Source organism: Impatiens glandulifera, chromosome 1 (genome assembly GCF_907164915.1).
Source record: "Impatiens glandulifera chromosome 1, dImpGla2.1, whole genome shotgun sequence".
Taxonomy (NCBI): domain Eukaryota; kingdom Viridiplantae; phylum Streptophyta; class Magnoliopsida; order Ericales; family Balsaminaceae; genus Impatiens; species Impatiens glandulifera.
The window spans coordinates 23,118,792-23,133,951 of NC_061862.1; the positions used below are offsets into that span (position 1 = coordinate 23,118,792).

The window sequence follows — 15,160 nt, forward strand, 5'->3', positions numbered from 1 at the left end:
ATGTAAATAACTGATAGATTAGTTTCATGCTGTACTAATCAAGATTTAATCATTCCCGGATAAAGTGGATATGAGTAATGACCTATCTGTTTTTAAGATTTAAATATAAGATATTATTAATTTTTTTTTGAGATAGAGTATTTTCTCATGAAAATGGTTAAATGGTTGGAAATATGTGATTAATTAAATGATGAGTAAATAAATAAAAAAATTGATAAAGTTTTAGATAATATTACTTACATATTTTTGATCAAATCTTTTTTTTTTTACTTTTGTTTTAATTTTTTATATGAAAAAAGTCAGCATACTAAATAATCTTTTCAATTTCAACATTTTTCACTTTGAACTTGGTGGGTTATTACTTGCATGTTATCACCCATATTAGTTTAAATTTATGATTATCACAATTTATAATTCATATTATAACTTTTATTAGTTTCTTATGCTTGTTAAAAAAAAGACCATAGTTCAGAAAATAATTTAAATTAGATAATTATCGAAAACATAATTTAGAGTAGGGTCAAAATAGTAATATGTGTACCCAATGAAACTGAAACTACATTATAATTATCATGATTATTCAAAAAAATAATCAGAATCATATTTCAAAACAATTTTATAGATATTTTATTTATGTTGATTGTGTTCTAGAGACTAATCTGTCAAATAATTTTTTGAATATACTTGTTCACAAATAATTTTTTGAATATACTTGTTCACTTAAAAGGTAGTTAACATTTTATATATGCTGTATAAATTGATATACTTAGAAGTTATCTTCCTTAATTATGTAAATATTTTTTTAAAATATTTTTAATTTAACTTCATTTGAAATCTATCTATAGATCTTTTCTTTAGGAAGCAACAACTTCTTAATTTCTTTTGCTATTTTTTTGGTTATACTTTCTTTCTTTTTCGGATAATTTAATAATAATATTTAGTTATTTTGTTGTCATTTACAACTTAAATGATAAAGTCTATATACATGAATATCAAAATAACATTTAAACTGTAAATATATTAAATTAAATTAAAACATAAACATTATATTCTTTAGAGCATTAATATAGTCTTTAAGAAATTGAAAATTAAGGGATGTCATTAAAATTTATACAAGAAAGAATGAAAACACAATTAAACGATATAATAATATTCCAATTAAGGCTGGCTTCTGAAAAAACGAACGCCTCAAATTCTTTTAGGGGGAAGTCGTGCCCGTGTATCATAGTTCTTCCAATATACTATCCAAATAAGGGTGCCATTCGACAGGTCGCGCTTTCCTTCTTCGATGATCCTCACGCGACTTGGTGTTCTTCTTCTTCTCCGAGTGGCGATGTTGATCACGTGACTCAAGGTTGTCGTTGTTGGTCTTCTTTTTCACTTTCAAGTTGTTCTTATTCTCGGAGGCGGGAAGAGACGAGTCTGGGATCAAGAAATAGATACTTCCCCTCTTGAGTTCTGAATCGGGCGAGAGTACAAGGATTTCCCGGCCAATGCCTTCTTGAGAGAATGGCTTGGCAAGGACGTGGTTGGGGTTGTCCTTGAGAATCTCGCCCGCTGTGACCGAATGTGTAATCTCTTCTACGGTGCCATTTAGGTGAATTATACGGATCAAATCTAGAGATCCACAAGGAAGGACGCAAGCCAAACAACACCTTAAACTGTTCCCCATAATTTCTCTTCTAGATGTGTATGTGTATTTGAACTTGGTTGGCATAGATCGAGAACCTTATGTAATGTATGCACATATATATAAAGATGGGAATAATAATAATATGAATCGGTCAAAGTACTATTAAATTAAATCATTTGTATCATGTAAGACCCCTCCATTTTATATATATTTTTTTTAAACTAGAAGAACCAAATAAATAAATAAATGACTAAAAAAAACATGTTCACTTACCGTAGAATAGGACTCGTACCATGAGCATATTTTGCTAATTGTGCCAAAGCCAGTTATGATTTATTAATTATTAATTATTGGGTAATGGGTATATAAATTAATGTAGTTCAAACACTATTTAATTTATGAAATAATAATGAGGCAGACATGAATACAAAAGAAAATTAAACAAATAAATATGGTTGTTATGTAGGTAGCAAGCACAAGATGTGAAATAACACCGACATGAAATACATAAACTCCTATACAACAACATGCATGTCCATCAACCAACCTAAGACCTCAGATCTCGGAAAATAAGCAAAGTAACTCTTGAAATTTTATGGTTGCTTTAAATAAAATCCTATACTTGAAATATACAACTTAACGTGTACAAATTTTATTTTATTTTCATCTCGTAATTGTTAGTTGTACTGGAAGGTGACCTCCGATAGCTGCGATGGTTGTCGTAATAGCGGATCTTATACCTCACTAATCGATCCCTTAGCTTCGTCTCTTTCATCACCCAAGACTGACAACAAATAAATATCAGTTTTAATAAGCTACATTTCTTGGAAGTGTTAATAAGACATTGTTTTTTTAAGTTGTTTTACAAATATACTGACATAGACCACAACAAACATGGCTTAGGTCTCATTCCTCTCAAATAAGACTCATGTCACCAGTTCAAGTACTTCTTAGATAAATAAGTGAGACAGAGAGGTGGCCAACGAAAGAGACCCTAAAGATTTAGAGTTTAAAGGTTCACATCGGTATAATTGAGTCGACCAAAGATTTAGGGTTTAAATGTTCATGTTTACCTTTTAGATTTTTGTGACAAAGTTTATTTCTTGGGGAGACTCATAATCCTCCTCCACACGTCTAAATTAAAATTTTAGTGAGAACTAAATTTAATTTTCAGTTAAGATTCTTTTGATACACGAATTATCATGTTACATTAAAAATTAGATATTGCATGATATTGTTCAGTTTTGGTCAAATAATAAAAACTCATACGCGTTAACATAATCACACGGTTTGTTAAATTGTTTGTTTGCTTGTTTAAAAAATAGATTAAGTAATAATATTTGAAAAATAACATTATGGTTCCCTTTGTCCAATAAATTAAATAATTATATAAAGTCAGAAAGTGTAATTAATTAGTAATAGTAGTAGTATTAATGAGTGTATAATGCAGCCCCTCTTATGCATGAGACAAAACTCCTCTAGCTGGCCTGCTTTTCAATTCCCAAGATTAGTTATACAACTCTCTTATTCAATTTCATCCTTAAACTTTTATAACATATTCAAATTTATCCTATAAGTTTAACATCTCTACCTTATTTTTTATTTTAATCAAATTCAATTAGATAAAATATACAAAAATAAAAAATAAAAGATAAAATGATAAGAATATAAAGTCTTTTTCAGATTAAGAATTAAAATATATATATATATATGATTATTTAAAAAGTAATTATTTATATAATTTTGAGGAAGTTGTGATTTAAAAAAACAACAACTTAAATAGTATTAATATATAAAAAAATATATATATATAATTATTAAAATGAAATTAATAAATTAAGTAACGATAGATGATAAATAAGTATTATTTTTTATTTTATTATAATGTGAATTTAAAAGTTCCAAACGAATAATTTTTTTTTTTAAAAAAAAGTAAAAATTCATTATATCTTCTTTAAAGTTTTTTATGAAATTTAATTGTAAAGAATTTTGCTTATAAAGGATATATATTTTTTCTAACATTGATAGTTTAAAAATAAGATTTTCAGAGATGAATTTATAATATTTATATAAATTTGAGTATCGTTATTAATTGTGAACCTATAAGTTTAGTTGTACCAAACTATTATTAGGTTTGTCACATTTCTATCTAATATATTATTTAACTCATGTACCTTCAACAAAAATTATTATTAAAATATTTCAAAGTAAAATGACATTTTGATTGTTCATTTATTTCAAACTTGAGAACTCAAACATTATAGTATAATTTTTTCATTTGAACTATATAAATAAAACTTTTATGTAAACAGTATCATTAATTATATGTGTATATTATAATAAATATAGCAACAAAGATATATTTTAGTATTTAAAATGTATTATATTTAGACTTACACACAAAATTGTGTTGCGTGCCAACTCAAGCACGACACAGTTTATAAAACGATTAATTTATTCTAGTCATGTTCTATAAAATTGCATGTTTATCAAAATATAGTGCAAAAATAAAATATGAATTGTTTAATTAAGAGCCTAAATTGCTTATAATACATGTTTTTATTTGTTATATTTTGGTTCAAAATTTATATTATCTTAATTGAACTTTAGTTTATAAAATTATTTCATAAATTTATAACAAAAATAAAGAAATTGTTTAGTGAAGAGAATAATCCATCACCAATGTTGAGACTCAACATAGGTGGTTCACAAATTTACATATTAGCATCATATAATTGTTATTTGTTGAAATCAATAATACATGAAATAATTCTTGCATGTGTATATTAGAATTTGTAACAACCAATTAAAACAAAAAGCTGAATATAAAAACTTTCATATATAATTAAGGAAAAACAAGAGAATCATTAATGAGTTAACAAGTCATACAAACCAATAAAGTATATCATGATTAAGAATAACATAAAACAAGGTCTAACATATGAAAACTTTAACAAGAAAAATTAATATCTAGCTGTCTCTCTCTTTTATATATATTTATTATTTAAATATACGAAGTCTTCTTTTAAGTTCTTACCTTATCAAATCAACCACAATAACAATAATAAAGTCATAAGAATTTATTTAATAATACTTTTTATATTAAACTACATATTAGTTTATCTCTCTTATGTTAAAAAAATATAAACAAACTATAAAGCCTACTTTAACAATTATATTTACAAAAATTGATATCTAGAATTTAGATAAAAATGAAAAACTGTGTATGTGTATATTAGATCCAATTTATCATGTATATACAAATGTTAATATAATAATAGTATTATCATAATAAATTATAACTTTTTAATAAATAAAATAATATGATAACATATACTCTAATATATAATGAAAAAGAAATAATGTGCCATTATTTCATTCCGTGTCAAGACAATTTTATTTTTAATTTAAATAATTTTATTATTTTAATTGAGATAATCGAAATACTCTCAAATTTTCACAACCGTGACTAAATACTAAATAGATAATGAAATGAATTTTACTTTTTTTTATAAATAAAATTATTAATATTCTAAATATTATAATATTTGTCAAGGAAATAAATAAATATCTTGATTTAATTTTTTTATTATATATATATATGTGTGTAAAGAGTCAAACTCTAATGTCAAACTAACTTTACAATCCAGTGAGTTAGTGAATTAATTAGCACTGGCCTTAGGTAATTAATTATTGATATAATTATTTAATTACCTTAATAAAAGTACAATACCAGTTGTTTTGCCCATAGATTTGATAATAAGATTCCAAATGAAACCAGTCTATTCATCCATGCATCTATAACATGTATGAATAAGATCCAATCTCATCATGTATTTCACAACATAACAGACAATACCTGCAACTACTAACCCCATTAAATAATAATTACTTTATATTTATGTATTTTCAATTAATTATAATATATATATATTATTTATAGTTCTCCAATAATATTTATGCAAATTAAGTTATTTGTTTTGTTTATAATTTAAAAATAAATATATAAATCAAATTGGTGAGTTGCTTAAGAACAAAAACATGTGTACTAAGGAGACATATATGTGTTGATCAAACAAGTAATAATAATATAATAAAAGATGAAAATGATTGAATCTTTTTATTTCTAAAAAAAGGTTATTGAAGTTTTTCCAGCAGATGAAGATGTTAAATAAATGAAATTGACATTATCTAATTATATAGGATAAATTATAATTAAATTGGTAACAGCAAGTACTGTTGCTAATTTATCGTACATTAATCCAAGTCTTATAAGTAAATAAATTAGGTAGCTTTAATTTTATAAACTTACAAGTTAAGTTGTCAGTTCTGCACAGACAAATTCAATTATATATATTTGTAAATAGCTGTCACTAATTAATTGGAATCTAAACTAGATTATATATAATGTTATAGTTATGTATAATTATTCTATAATCTCTGTCACATACCTAAATGGTTGTCAAATTCATTTATGTTTGATGACTAAGTTAATCCAAAACCCACATGATTAATCTCTTAAACTAAACCTAATATTATAATTTGACATTCTTTTTATACTAAAAAATATAACTAAATCATCAACCTTTTTTAAATAGTTCAAATATACAAACTCAAACTCATAATATTATGAAAATTGAGTTTTTCTTATTTTAGGCTCTACTTATAATGAGCTAAAACAATCTTTCTTTACATGGTTAATTAATTAATCCAAACAAATTTGTTAGTTGTTAAACATATAAATATTAAATAAATTTGTAAGCTTCGAATCTGTTCCCTACAATCTCTATAAGTGTATCTCTGATCAAATGTGATATTTTCATAGTCGATCATGGTTTAAAGTCTTTTTGCTTCTTCAAAGGATATTTTCTCAAATGATTGACAAAATAAAATTATCATTGGTTATCTCAAAATAATTAACGTTATATATTCTTTTTTGGTTAGTAGGAGTAACCACACGGGATTGTGTTAAGTATAGTTTGGATTATCTAACTTAATATTTTTCTTTAATTATTTAATATTTTTTATTTTATTAATTTTTTAATTTTTAAAATTACTCAAAAAAAATTATAATTAATTTTTTAATAACATATTATAATATTTTATCTATCCAATAGATACTAAAAGAAATAATAAAAAAATATATAAAATTGATTACTGTAATGAAAAAAATGATTGCCTAAAATAAATTAAAAATACATATATATATATTGAGATAAAATAAGTAAAATTAAAAATAATATATTTTATTTAAATGTTTGGATAATCTTAATCCAATTCTTATTTAATCAAATTCGAATTCAATCCAATTCGAACTTAATTAAATCCGAATTCAATCCGAACTCAATCCAATTCGAAATAACTTATATGAATTAGTATTTTGGATTCGAATTCGATTGAATTTCGGATTAATTAGTGTAATGCTCACACGTAGTACTCGAAATCTTTAAAGACTTAAAATTTATTAATATATAATAATAAAATTTAAAATAATAATTTAAAATTTAAAATATTTTAATATTTTAATTAATAAATTAAATAATTTATTAAATTAAAAAAAGATTGAGATAATTGTTTAATTTAGTTGAATTACAAAATAATTTAGTTGTAATAAAACAATGAACCATGGAGCTAAGATGATGATAGGTATTATTAAGATAATATGGACTATGCAGCGGACGAATTGAACCTTAAAAATATAAAATATAAGGCCCATTTCCAATAATAAGGAATTTCATATTTCCCAATGAGAGGAGGGATATAGAGAGAATAGGAAAGGAAATGACCTAAAGAATAATAAAATTGGTTAATTTTTAATTGTGTATTTTTTTTTTTAAATTCCTTTCTCAAATTTTTTTACCTAATTATTTCTCTTCCAATAATGCGAAATTTCATATTTATTGAAAAAAACTAGGTAAACAATACTGTTAAAATCTCGAGTCTCGAATTAACTCTTAAAATCTCGCGATTTTACGATTTCAGATAAAAGGTTAATAAGTTTCATTTTTAAGTAAACTCTTAAATATGTGAATTTTTACTAATTTAGGATAATAATATTTTACAAGTTTATAAATAATTTAAATTTACGATTTTATTTTATTTTATTTTTCATTACAAAAATAAATTTTATATTTATAAATAATTTTTTTATTATTTATTCAAATAAATAAATTAATATAATTTATTTTTGTATTATTTATTTATTATTATTTAATTAATTTTATATTTAAATATATAAAACTTAAAATTGGTTAAATATAAAATACTTAATTATATATATAAATAATAATACTATATATTTTCAAATTAAACCCTTATTTAAATAAATTACTGGGCAGAAAAAGAAAACACTATGATTCCAGCCATTTTTTCTTTTTCAATTCTACATTTTCTTTTCAGTTTCCTTTTTTTTTCTTTGATTTCAAATGGATCCAAAATTACTATAGACTTTTCAAATCAAGGCCCAAGGCCAATCTAATGGTTGATATTAGTGATAAAAAGTGTAAATCACGAATTTAATTGAAATTGTAAAAAATTATTTTGAAAAAATATGAGTTATATATTATTATTATTTATGTATATAATTAAATATTTTATACGTTAATCATTTTTAAAAATTTATATATTTAAAAATAAAATAAATTAAAAAATAATAAGTAAATAACTTTGTAAAAAATTATACTTATAAAATTAATTATATTAATTTATTTATTTTATTAATAATAAAAAAAATCAATTTATAAATATAAATTTATATTTTTAATTTAAAATGGATATAGAATTGTAAAATCTAAAATATTTATAACAAAAATTAACGTAAATTTAAAATAGTAAGAATTACCATATAAATTTTATTTAATATCAAAACTCTGGTTCTCTACAATCAAATAATTTTAAGAATAACTTTGTGATTTTAAAATTTAAGTAATAGGTTGAGAGAATTTGTTTGAAAGAGAAGGGGCTGAATGACAAATTTATATATATATATATATATATATATATATATATATATATATATATATATATTAGAAACCCTATAAAATAATATAGACGATAAAAATTTATTAATTAAAAGAGTTATTAATTAATCGATAAAATAATAATTATTAATTTATATAATAATTAATATTTTATTAATTTATAGTAAAATACTTAGTTTACAAACACTTTTAAACTTTCACTTAATTATTGTATATAATGCATATTGTATATCAAATGAATGACCCAATTTAAAAGAAATTTCAATCTCCCACCTTATTATGTTTTTTGTGTTTAATGTATCACTTTATGGACATTAAAAATACTTACTATATAAACAAGATCAAAATACTCTATGTTAACACATGTAATATATTATATATAAGAAATTATTAATTTATATTTTATATGAGATCTAAAGAAATTATTAAAAATGTATTATCTTATAATTTTAGGGAATTATTAATTTAGCACTCTATCCCCGAGTCAGATCGGCCAAAAATATTATCTTAGAGAGTTTATTAAATAATCGAGTATTAATTTATTGAGTTTTTATTGTATACAACACTCTTATATAAAATACTTTTACAGCATTTACCTAATTTGGTAAGAAAGAGAAAATATAAATATTTTTCTCTCTCTTGTATTTTGTTTCGAGATATATTTTTTCTTGACAAATCTATATATATATATATATATATATATATATATATATATATATATATATATATATATATATATATATATAATGATGCTTAATTTTTAAAGTGTCCGAATTGCCGGGTCGAGAGCTGTGGTTAATTTGGATATATGTGAGAGTAAATGGATACTTGAGTCGGATTGTGGATTGACCCGCCCATAAACTTAAAACGGTTAAAAATAAAATTAAAAATGTTATAGGTATAGTTCGAACTTGCAACCTAACAAAATAAATATAATCTTTTAACCAACTGAGCTAATAACACTTTATATTTTAAATTCAACTCAAAATTTGATAAACGCATGACATTTTAACAATATAAGAACTTTTTAACTAACTATTCTATATATATAATTATGCTTAACTTTTAAAGTGTCTGGATTGCCGGATCGAGAGTTGTGGTTAATTTGGATATATGTGAGAGTAAATGGATATTTAGGTCGGATTGTGGGTTGACCCGCCCATAAACTTAAAACGATTAAAAATAAAATTAAAAATGCTATAGGTATAGTTCGAACTTGCAACCTAACAAAATAAATATAACATTTTAACCAACTGAGCTAATAACACTTTATATTTTAAATTCAACCCAAAATTTGATAAACGCATGACATTTTAATAATATAAGAACTTTTTAACTAACTAATCTATATATATAATTATGCTTAATTTTTAAAAGGTCTGGATTGCCGGGTCGAGAGCCGTGGTTAATTTGAATATATGTGTGAGTAAATGAATACTTGGGTCGGATTGTGGATTGACCCGCCCATAAAAATTTTACCGTAATATTTTTTTCACAGTTTTCTATATTATTACTCGTGCAAATGCACGGGATACACGCTAGTTGATATAATAATATATCATTCTTCTACTCTTCAAAATTCCTTTCTCCTTCTATCGTTTTCCAGGTAATAATCTCTCATCTCCAATAATTTCTTAAAACGTTGACGCTGATCACATATCTAATTTTGATTTTAGTGTTAGGTTAATGGGCTTCAGTGAACCGGCCCACCCACAGAAAGAAGAGATTAATTAAATATATATATATATATATTTCATAAATATTGACTCCATTATTTTTTTTTTTAATTAAAAGGTACTTCACTTTTTTTTCGTAGAAAAAGTAAAAATACAATTATTTTTTTCAGAGAATAATTGGTTTTTTTGTACACCTAAGATATTTTAAAATTTTGTTCTTTGCTATAATTTATTATTTAAATCATCAAATGTTTGAAAATTTTATTTTATATTGTTTACTAGTTTCTCATATTTAACTGTCAATTTAATTTGATTAAAATAGAATTAATTCCCTACTTAAAAAGAAATCACTCAAAATCTTAAAATTTTGAATCTTATTTTAAGAGATTCAAAATAAGCGAGTACAAGATTGGAGAGTAATATTCCAGTCACAAAAATTGACCTCTCAAAATCCCAAATTGCATCCATATCTGACCGAGAGATCTGTTTTGTGTCACAAATACCCAGTTTTATTGACCTGTTCGCGAACTTTTCGAATCTCGGCTCGACAAAAAGCTAATTCGAGCTCGTTCGTTAGTCTTAACGAGCCGAGTTCAAGCTCGTTTAAAAGCTCGAAAATTTAAACGAATCGAGCTTGAACTTATCGATATTCGGCTCGTAAGCTCACGAACATATTCGTTTATAGGCTCGCGAACAAATTCGTTTATAAGGTCAATATTGTTTAAATATAATTTATAAATTATAAAAAAAAAATAGTAATATATAAATATATATTATAATAATTAATATTATTACATGATTATATTTATAATTATAATTTTAATGTTGCATTCATTTCATTTTCCAATTTATAAACAAGCTTTAAAACGAGCTTTCTAAACAAGCTTTAAACGAGCCGAGCACGAGCGGCTCGTGAGCTCAAATAAATCCATACGAGCCGAGCTCGATTGTAAAAGCTCAAAACGAATATATACTAGACGAACCCAATACTGTTCGACTCGGCTCATTTACATCCCTAGATGACATGAACTGGAAGACACTCATCAATTTTAAGGTATAACCAACCACAAAATTCCTAATTGTTGTAATCATCATATCGCTGGATTTCTGAATTCTGATGTAGTGTTATTAATAATGAAGTTAGGAGAAGAAGATGATGAACTGTTTTCCAGTTTCAGACAACTAATTCCCTATTGCTTGCTTTTGGATTCGACCCAATTTGGGGACATCTGAATTTATATTTTGTTACCTATGTATGATCCAACTTGTTTTACTGAAAGGCAGCCATGTATATTATATAATATATATGTATCAAGTGTGGATGAATAGCAAGAACACTTACAGACAAAGCTTCTTCTTCTACAAACTCCAACAACCATGATTACATAATAATAACAATACTACACAACACATTTCAGATCTCTTCATTTTCACTTCCTTCCACAGCTCCCTCTGAACAGTTCATTGATTCTCCCCTCCACATCTTCCACACTATACTTAATCCGCCTTTCCATGTTCTTACCCATCTCTGGAATCGCCTGTAATCTCCCTATGAAGCTTCGATACCCAGCAGTCAAATGGTTGCTCACCGAAATCCGCAGCTCGTTCCTCAGCTGCTCGTCGAATATCACCCATGTAGACTGGATTCTACACATCTCCTCAAACTGGATGTTGAAAGACTTCAGCTTCTCCCTCAGGATCTTTGACGTACTACTCGAGTTTGAAGATGATAAGTTGTTTTCCAGTTTCAGACAACCCAATACTTTACTCCACGAGCTTCTCTGGTAATTCCCATGACATTGCTTGATTTTCGAGTTCTGATTTCTTATCCAATCCTCACCTAATAGATTACCCAACTCATCTCCCTTCACTTTTTGAACCATGTACCTCCCATTGTTCATCATGAAAACAGAACTCAAAGCAGGGTCTTTGTATATATTCGCTTTCGCCTCCAAATTTCTCTCCAGCAGCTCCATTATCCATGCAATTTGATCCGATAATGAAGACGAAGGCGAACTCTCGTTGAAAAACACCTGCTCCAGTGTCTGTCGAGACCTGCACGCTGCCCGTAGGTAATTCATCACATATCGAGTTATTGGGTGAAGCCCACCTCCAGGAACTGCAGCCTTAGCCGGGTCACGACGAATCAGATTCTCCAATTCCATTAATATTCCTCTAATGGCTTCTCCCAGCCGATTCCAGATCATCATAGCTTCGTGTTTTAGAGATGAACAATGCTCATCGGAAAATAAAGCTTCCATATCTGGCAACAGATCGCGAACAGTTTCGTAAACGTCGAGGACTCTGAACAGTCGTTCTGGGGCTCTACTTCCGACCGCCACCGCGTCTGCGAAGTTAAGAAGCTGAATAGTTGATCCCCTACATACATCTATGAATGAAAGGTCTGCAGATGTAGAGAAATTGAAGAAGACGCGATCGCATAGACGACGCTCGCTTGGGAATAGGATCCTAAACGCGACATTGGCAGCTCTTTTCCATCTCTCAATCTCGTCATCCAAATCTGACCATTCCATCTTATACATTTCTTCTATGCTTAGTTTCTGAAGCCCTAATCTAAAAAAGCTCTCTTCCAGAAATTCTCTACGGCAACTGCTGTACACATTCGAGCACTCTTTTACATAACCTGCGGAAATCATCCGCTTCGATATCTCCTGTAAATCGTTGATCGTACCGGAGGCAAGAGGGTCGATAACGATATTATAATCGGAAATCGGATGTGCAACCGGAACTATAGTTTCTCCGTCGTCCTCATCTTCATCGCCAGAAAAATCGGATAATAAATCGCCGTCGCCGGCAGTGGCAGTTGAATCGCCTTTACGGTATCTATTAAGATCAAACGACTCGCTGTCGAGCTGCGAGTCGCGCTCCATGACCGTCTTGAATTCATCCTCGAGACGAAACATAGCTTTCTGAATCAAGTCATCAGCGCGTCTAAGACAAGCGTCAACAAGCGGTTCACGAGCCATGGGAGTCCAATTATGAATAACATTGAGGAGATCGTCGATTACGTCCAGGAAAGCGGAGGCGTCAACAGAATTGAACCAGATAGAATCTTCGGCGGAAACGTACCTTGAGATCTGTCGACTAAGTGACTTGAGAGTCTGTTCCAGTGCTCTAGGATCGTCGTCGGTGAATTTCTCCACCAATTTCTCGCGAAATCGGCCATCGAAGTTGGAGAAAATCTGGAGGATGTCGTCGGTCATGGTGTCTGTGTGTCCTAGGGTTTTAGCAATGTGACGAGCAACAGCGATGAGCTTCTCTTCTCCGTTTTCAGCCATAGTTGAAGTTTTTCCAAAGCACAAATTACAAAAAGTCAGTAGTTCTTCTTCTTAGGGCATGAATTCTTCAGTGAGATAAGGGAGAAGGATGGCCCACTAAAACGCGGTTTCTGTGAAAATTCATGAAAAAGGGTCAAATTAAAGAGAGAGAAGAAGGAAACCGTGAATAATATTCACAAAGAAGAAAATCAAAGCCATAAGAGGAGGAGGAACCTAGGAGAGAGAAAATGACGAGGACAGTGACACTGAAAGACGTGCATATTATAATACGACGTCGTTGCATTCAGTTATCTAAATAAAGATAGATAAGATCATTCATTTGAGTGAAATTCCATGGGATTGACCTTATAATAAAAATTGCGTCAATTAGTCTTTCGTATTTTTCGGATAAAAATATGTTGTCGGGCGACGAAACCCTAGTTTGTCGAGTGTGTCGTCGCGAGACACGATCGTTATCGCGTCACGCGATGCAGGGTTGTGTTACGTGGTATGAATATTTTTATCTGAAAAATAAGAAGGAATCATTTATGCAATTTTTATTGAATGACAATATGCACAATTAAACCATTAAAGCAATTATTATATTCATTTCATCAAATTTCCTAATTCACCGTTTGGAATGATAGAAGAACCCTGGAACCTTCCTATTCGATCTTGATAATGATCTTTACATTATTTTATTTTATTTAGCATGTTCTTATCAATTCATTTTTCTAATAAAATAATCACCTCTATAATATTAATATTTCATCCATTCTCATGAAAATAAGTCTGCCAAGCATTTACATTATTATTTTATGTTATTTTTAGCAATTTCCCATAAACAAATAGAAACCTATGGCTGAGATAACTTAAAAGATTTTTTCTTCTTCTTTAGGTGGAAAACATGGACCCGGTAACACCTAAAAGGAATAAAGTTTTTTTAACTTACTGAATTTGAATTCAAATAAGCAATCTTTTCCTAACGAATATTTACTTTTATTTAAATTTTGATTGAATGGAGACACTTTAGAAGAATAAGACTAATAATTAGTTTTATTTGACTTTTTCAAGATATTATACTTAAAACATTAACTGCATTTTCCAAAATGTTTTGTTACAACTACTAAAATGGTAATAAAGTCAATTTTGATAATAACAAATAACAAAGAAACAGAATTATAGAACAGATAAAAAAAAAAAAAAAAAACAGAAACCCAACTAACTGTTCAATTTTGGAATTGCTTTTAATAATCCAATCATTTAATTAACAAACAAAATATTAAAATATTTTTATTTTATTTTTATAAAATAATTTTTTTAACAAATTATTATAAAAAATATTTTAATATTTTATTTAGTTTTTTTTAAATAATCAATACAATGATATATAAAAATGATAGTCGTTTAATCACAACGACAAAAACATAACATTTGTGTATAAAAAAATCAATAAAATATTTTAAAAATGAATGTGTGCGAAGATTTTCCAAAATGCCAATGAACTCTTCGACCAAATATATCGGCTTTCCAAATCGAACCTCAAATAATCTCAAGATGATAGATAGTATTGTGAAGAATTCACAACGGTTG

General features: G+C 27.0%; 2 protein-coding genes across 2 annotated transcripts; both read right to left on the bottom strand.

Moving 5' to 3' along the window:
• Positions 1–1,222: 1,222 nt before the first annotated feature.
• LOC124921166 lies at positions 1,223–1,672 on the bottom strand. Its single transcript, XM_047461791.1, has one exon. The coding sequence runs from the start codon at positions 1,670–1,672 to the stop codon at positions 1,223–1,225; it is 450 nt and encodes a 149-aa protein (XP_047317747.1).
• Positions 1,673–11,507: 9,835 nt separating this feature from the next.
• LOC124920797 (exocyst complex component EXO70B1) lies at positions 11,508–13,741 on the bottom strand. The gene has a single exon (XM_047461358.1). It carries the CDS (start codon positions 13,586–13,588, stop codon positions 11,720–11,722), a length of 1,869 nt encoding a protein of 622 aa, XP_047317314.1. The 5' UTR covers positions 13,589–13,741; the 3' UTR covers positions 11,508–11,719.
• Positions 13,742–15,160: the final 1,419 nt, after the last annotated feature.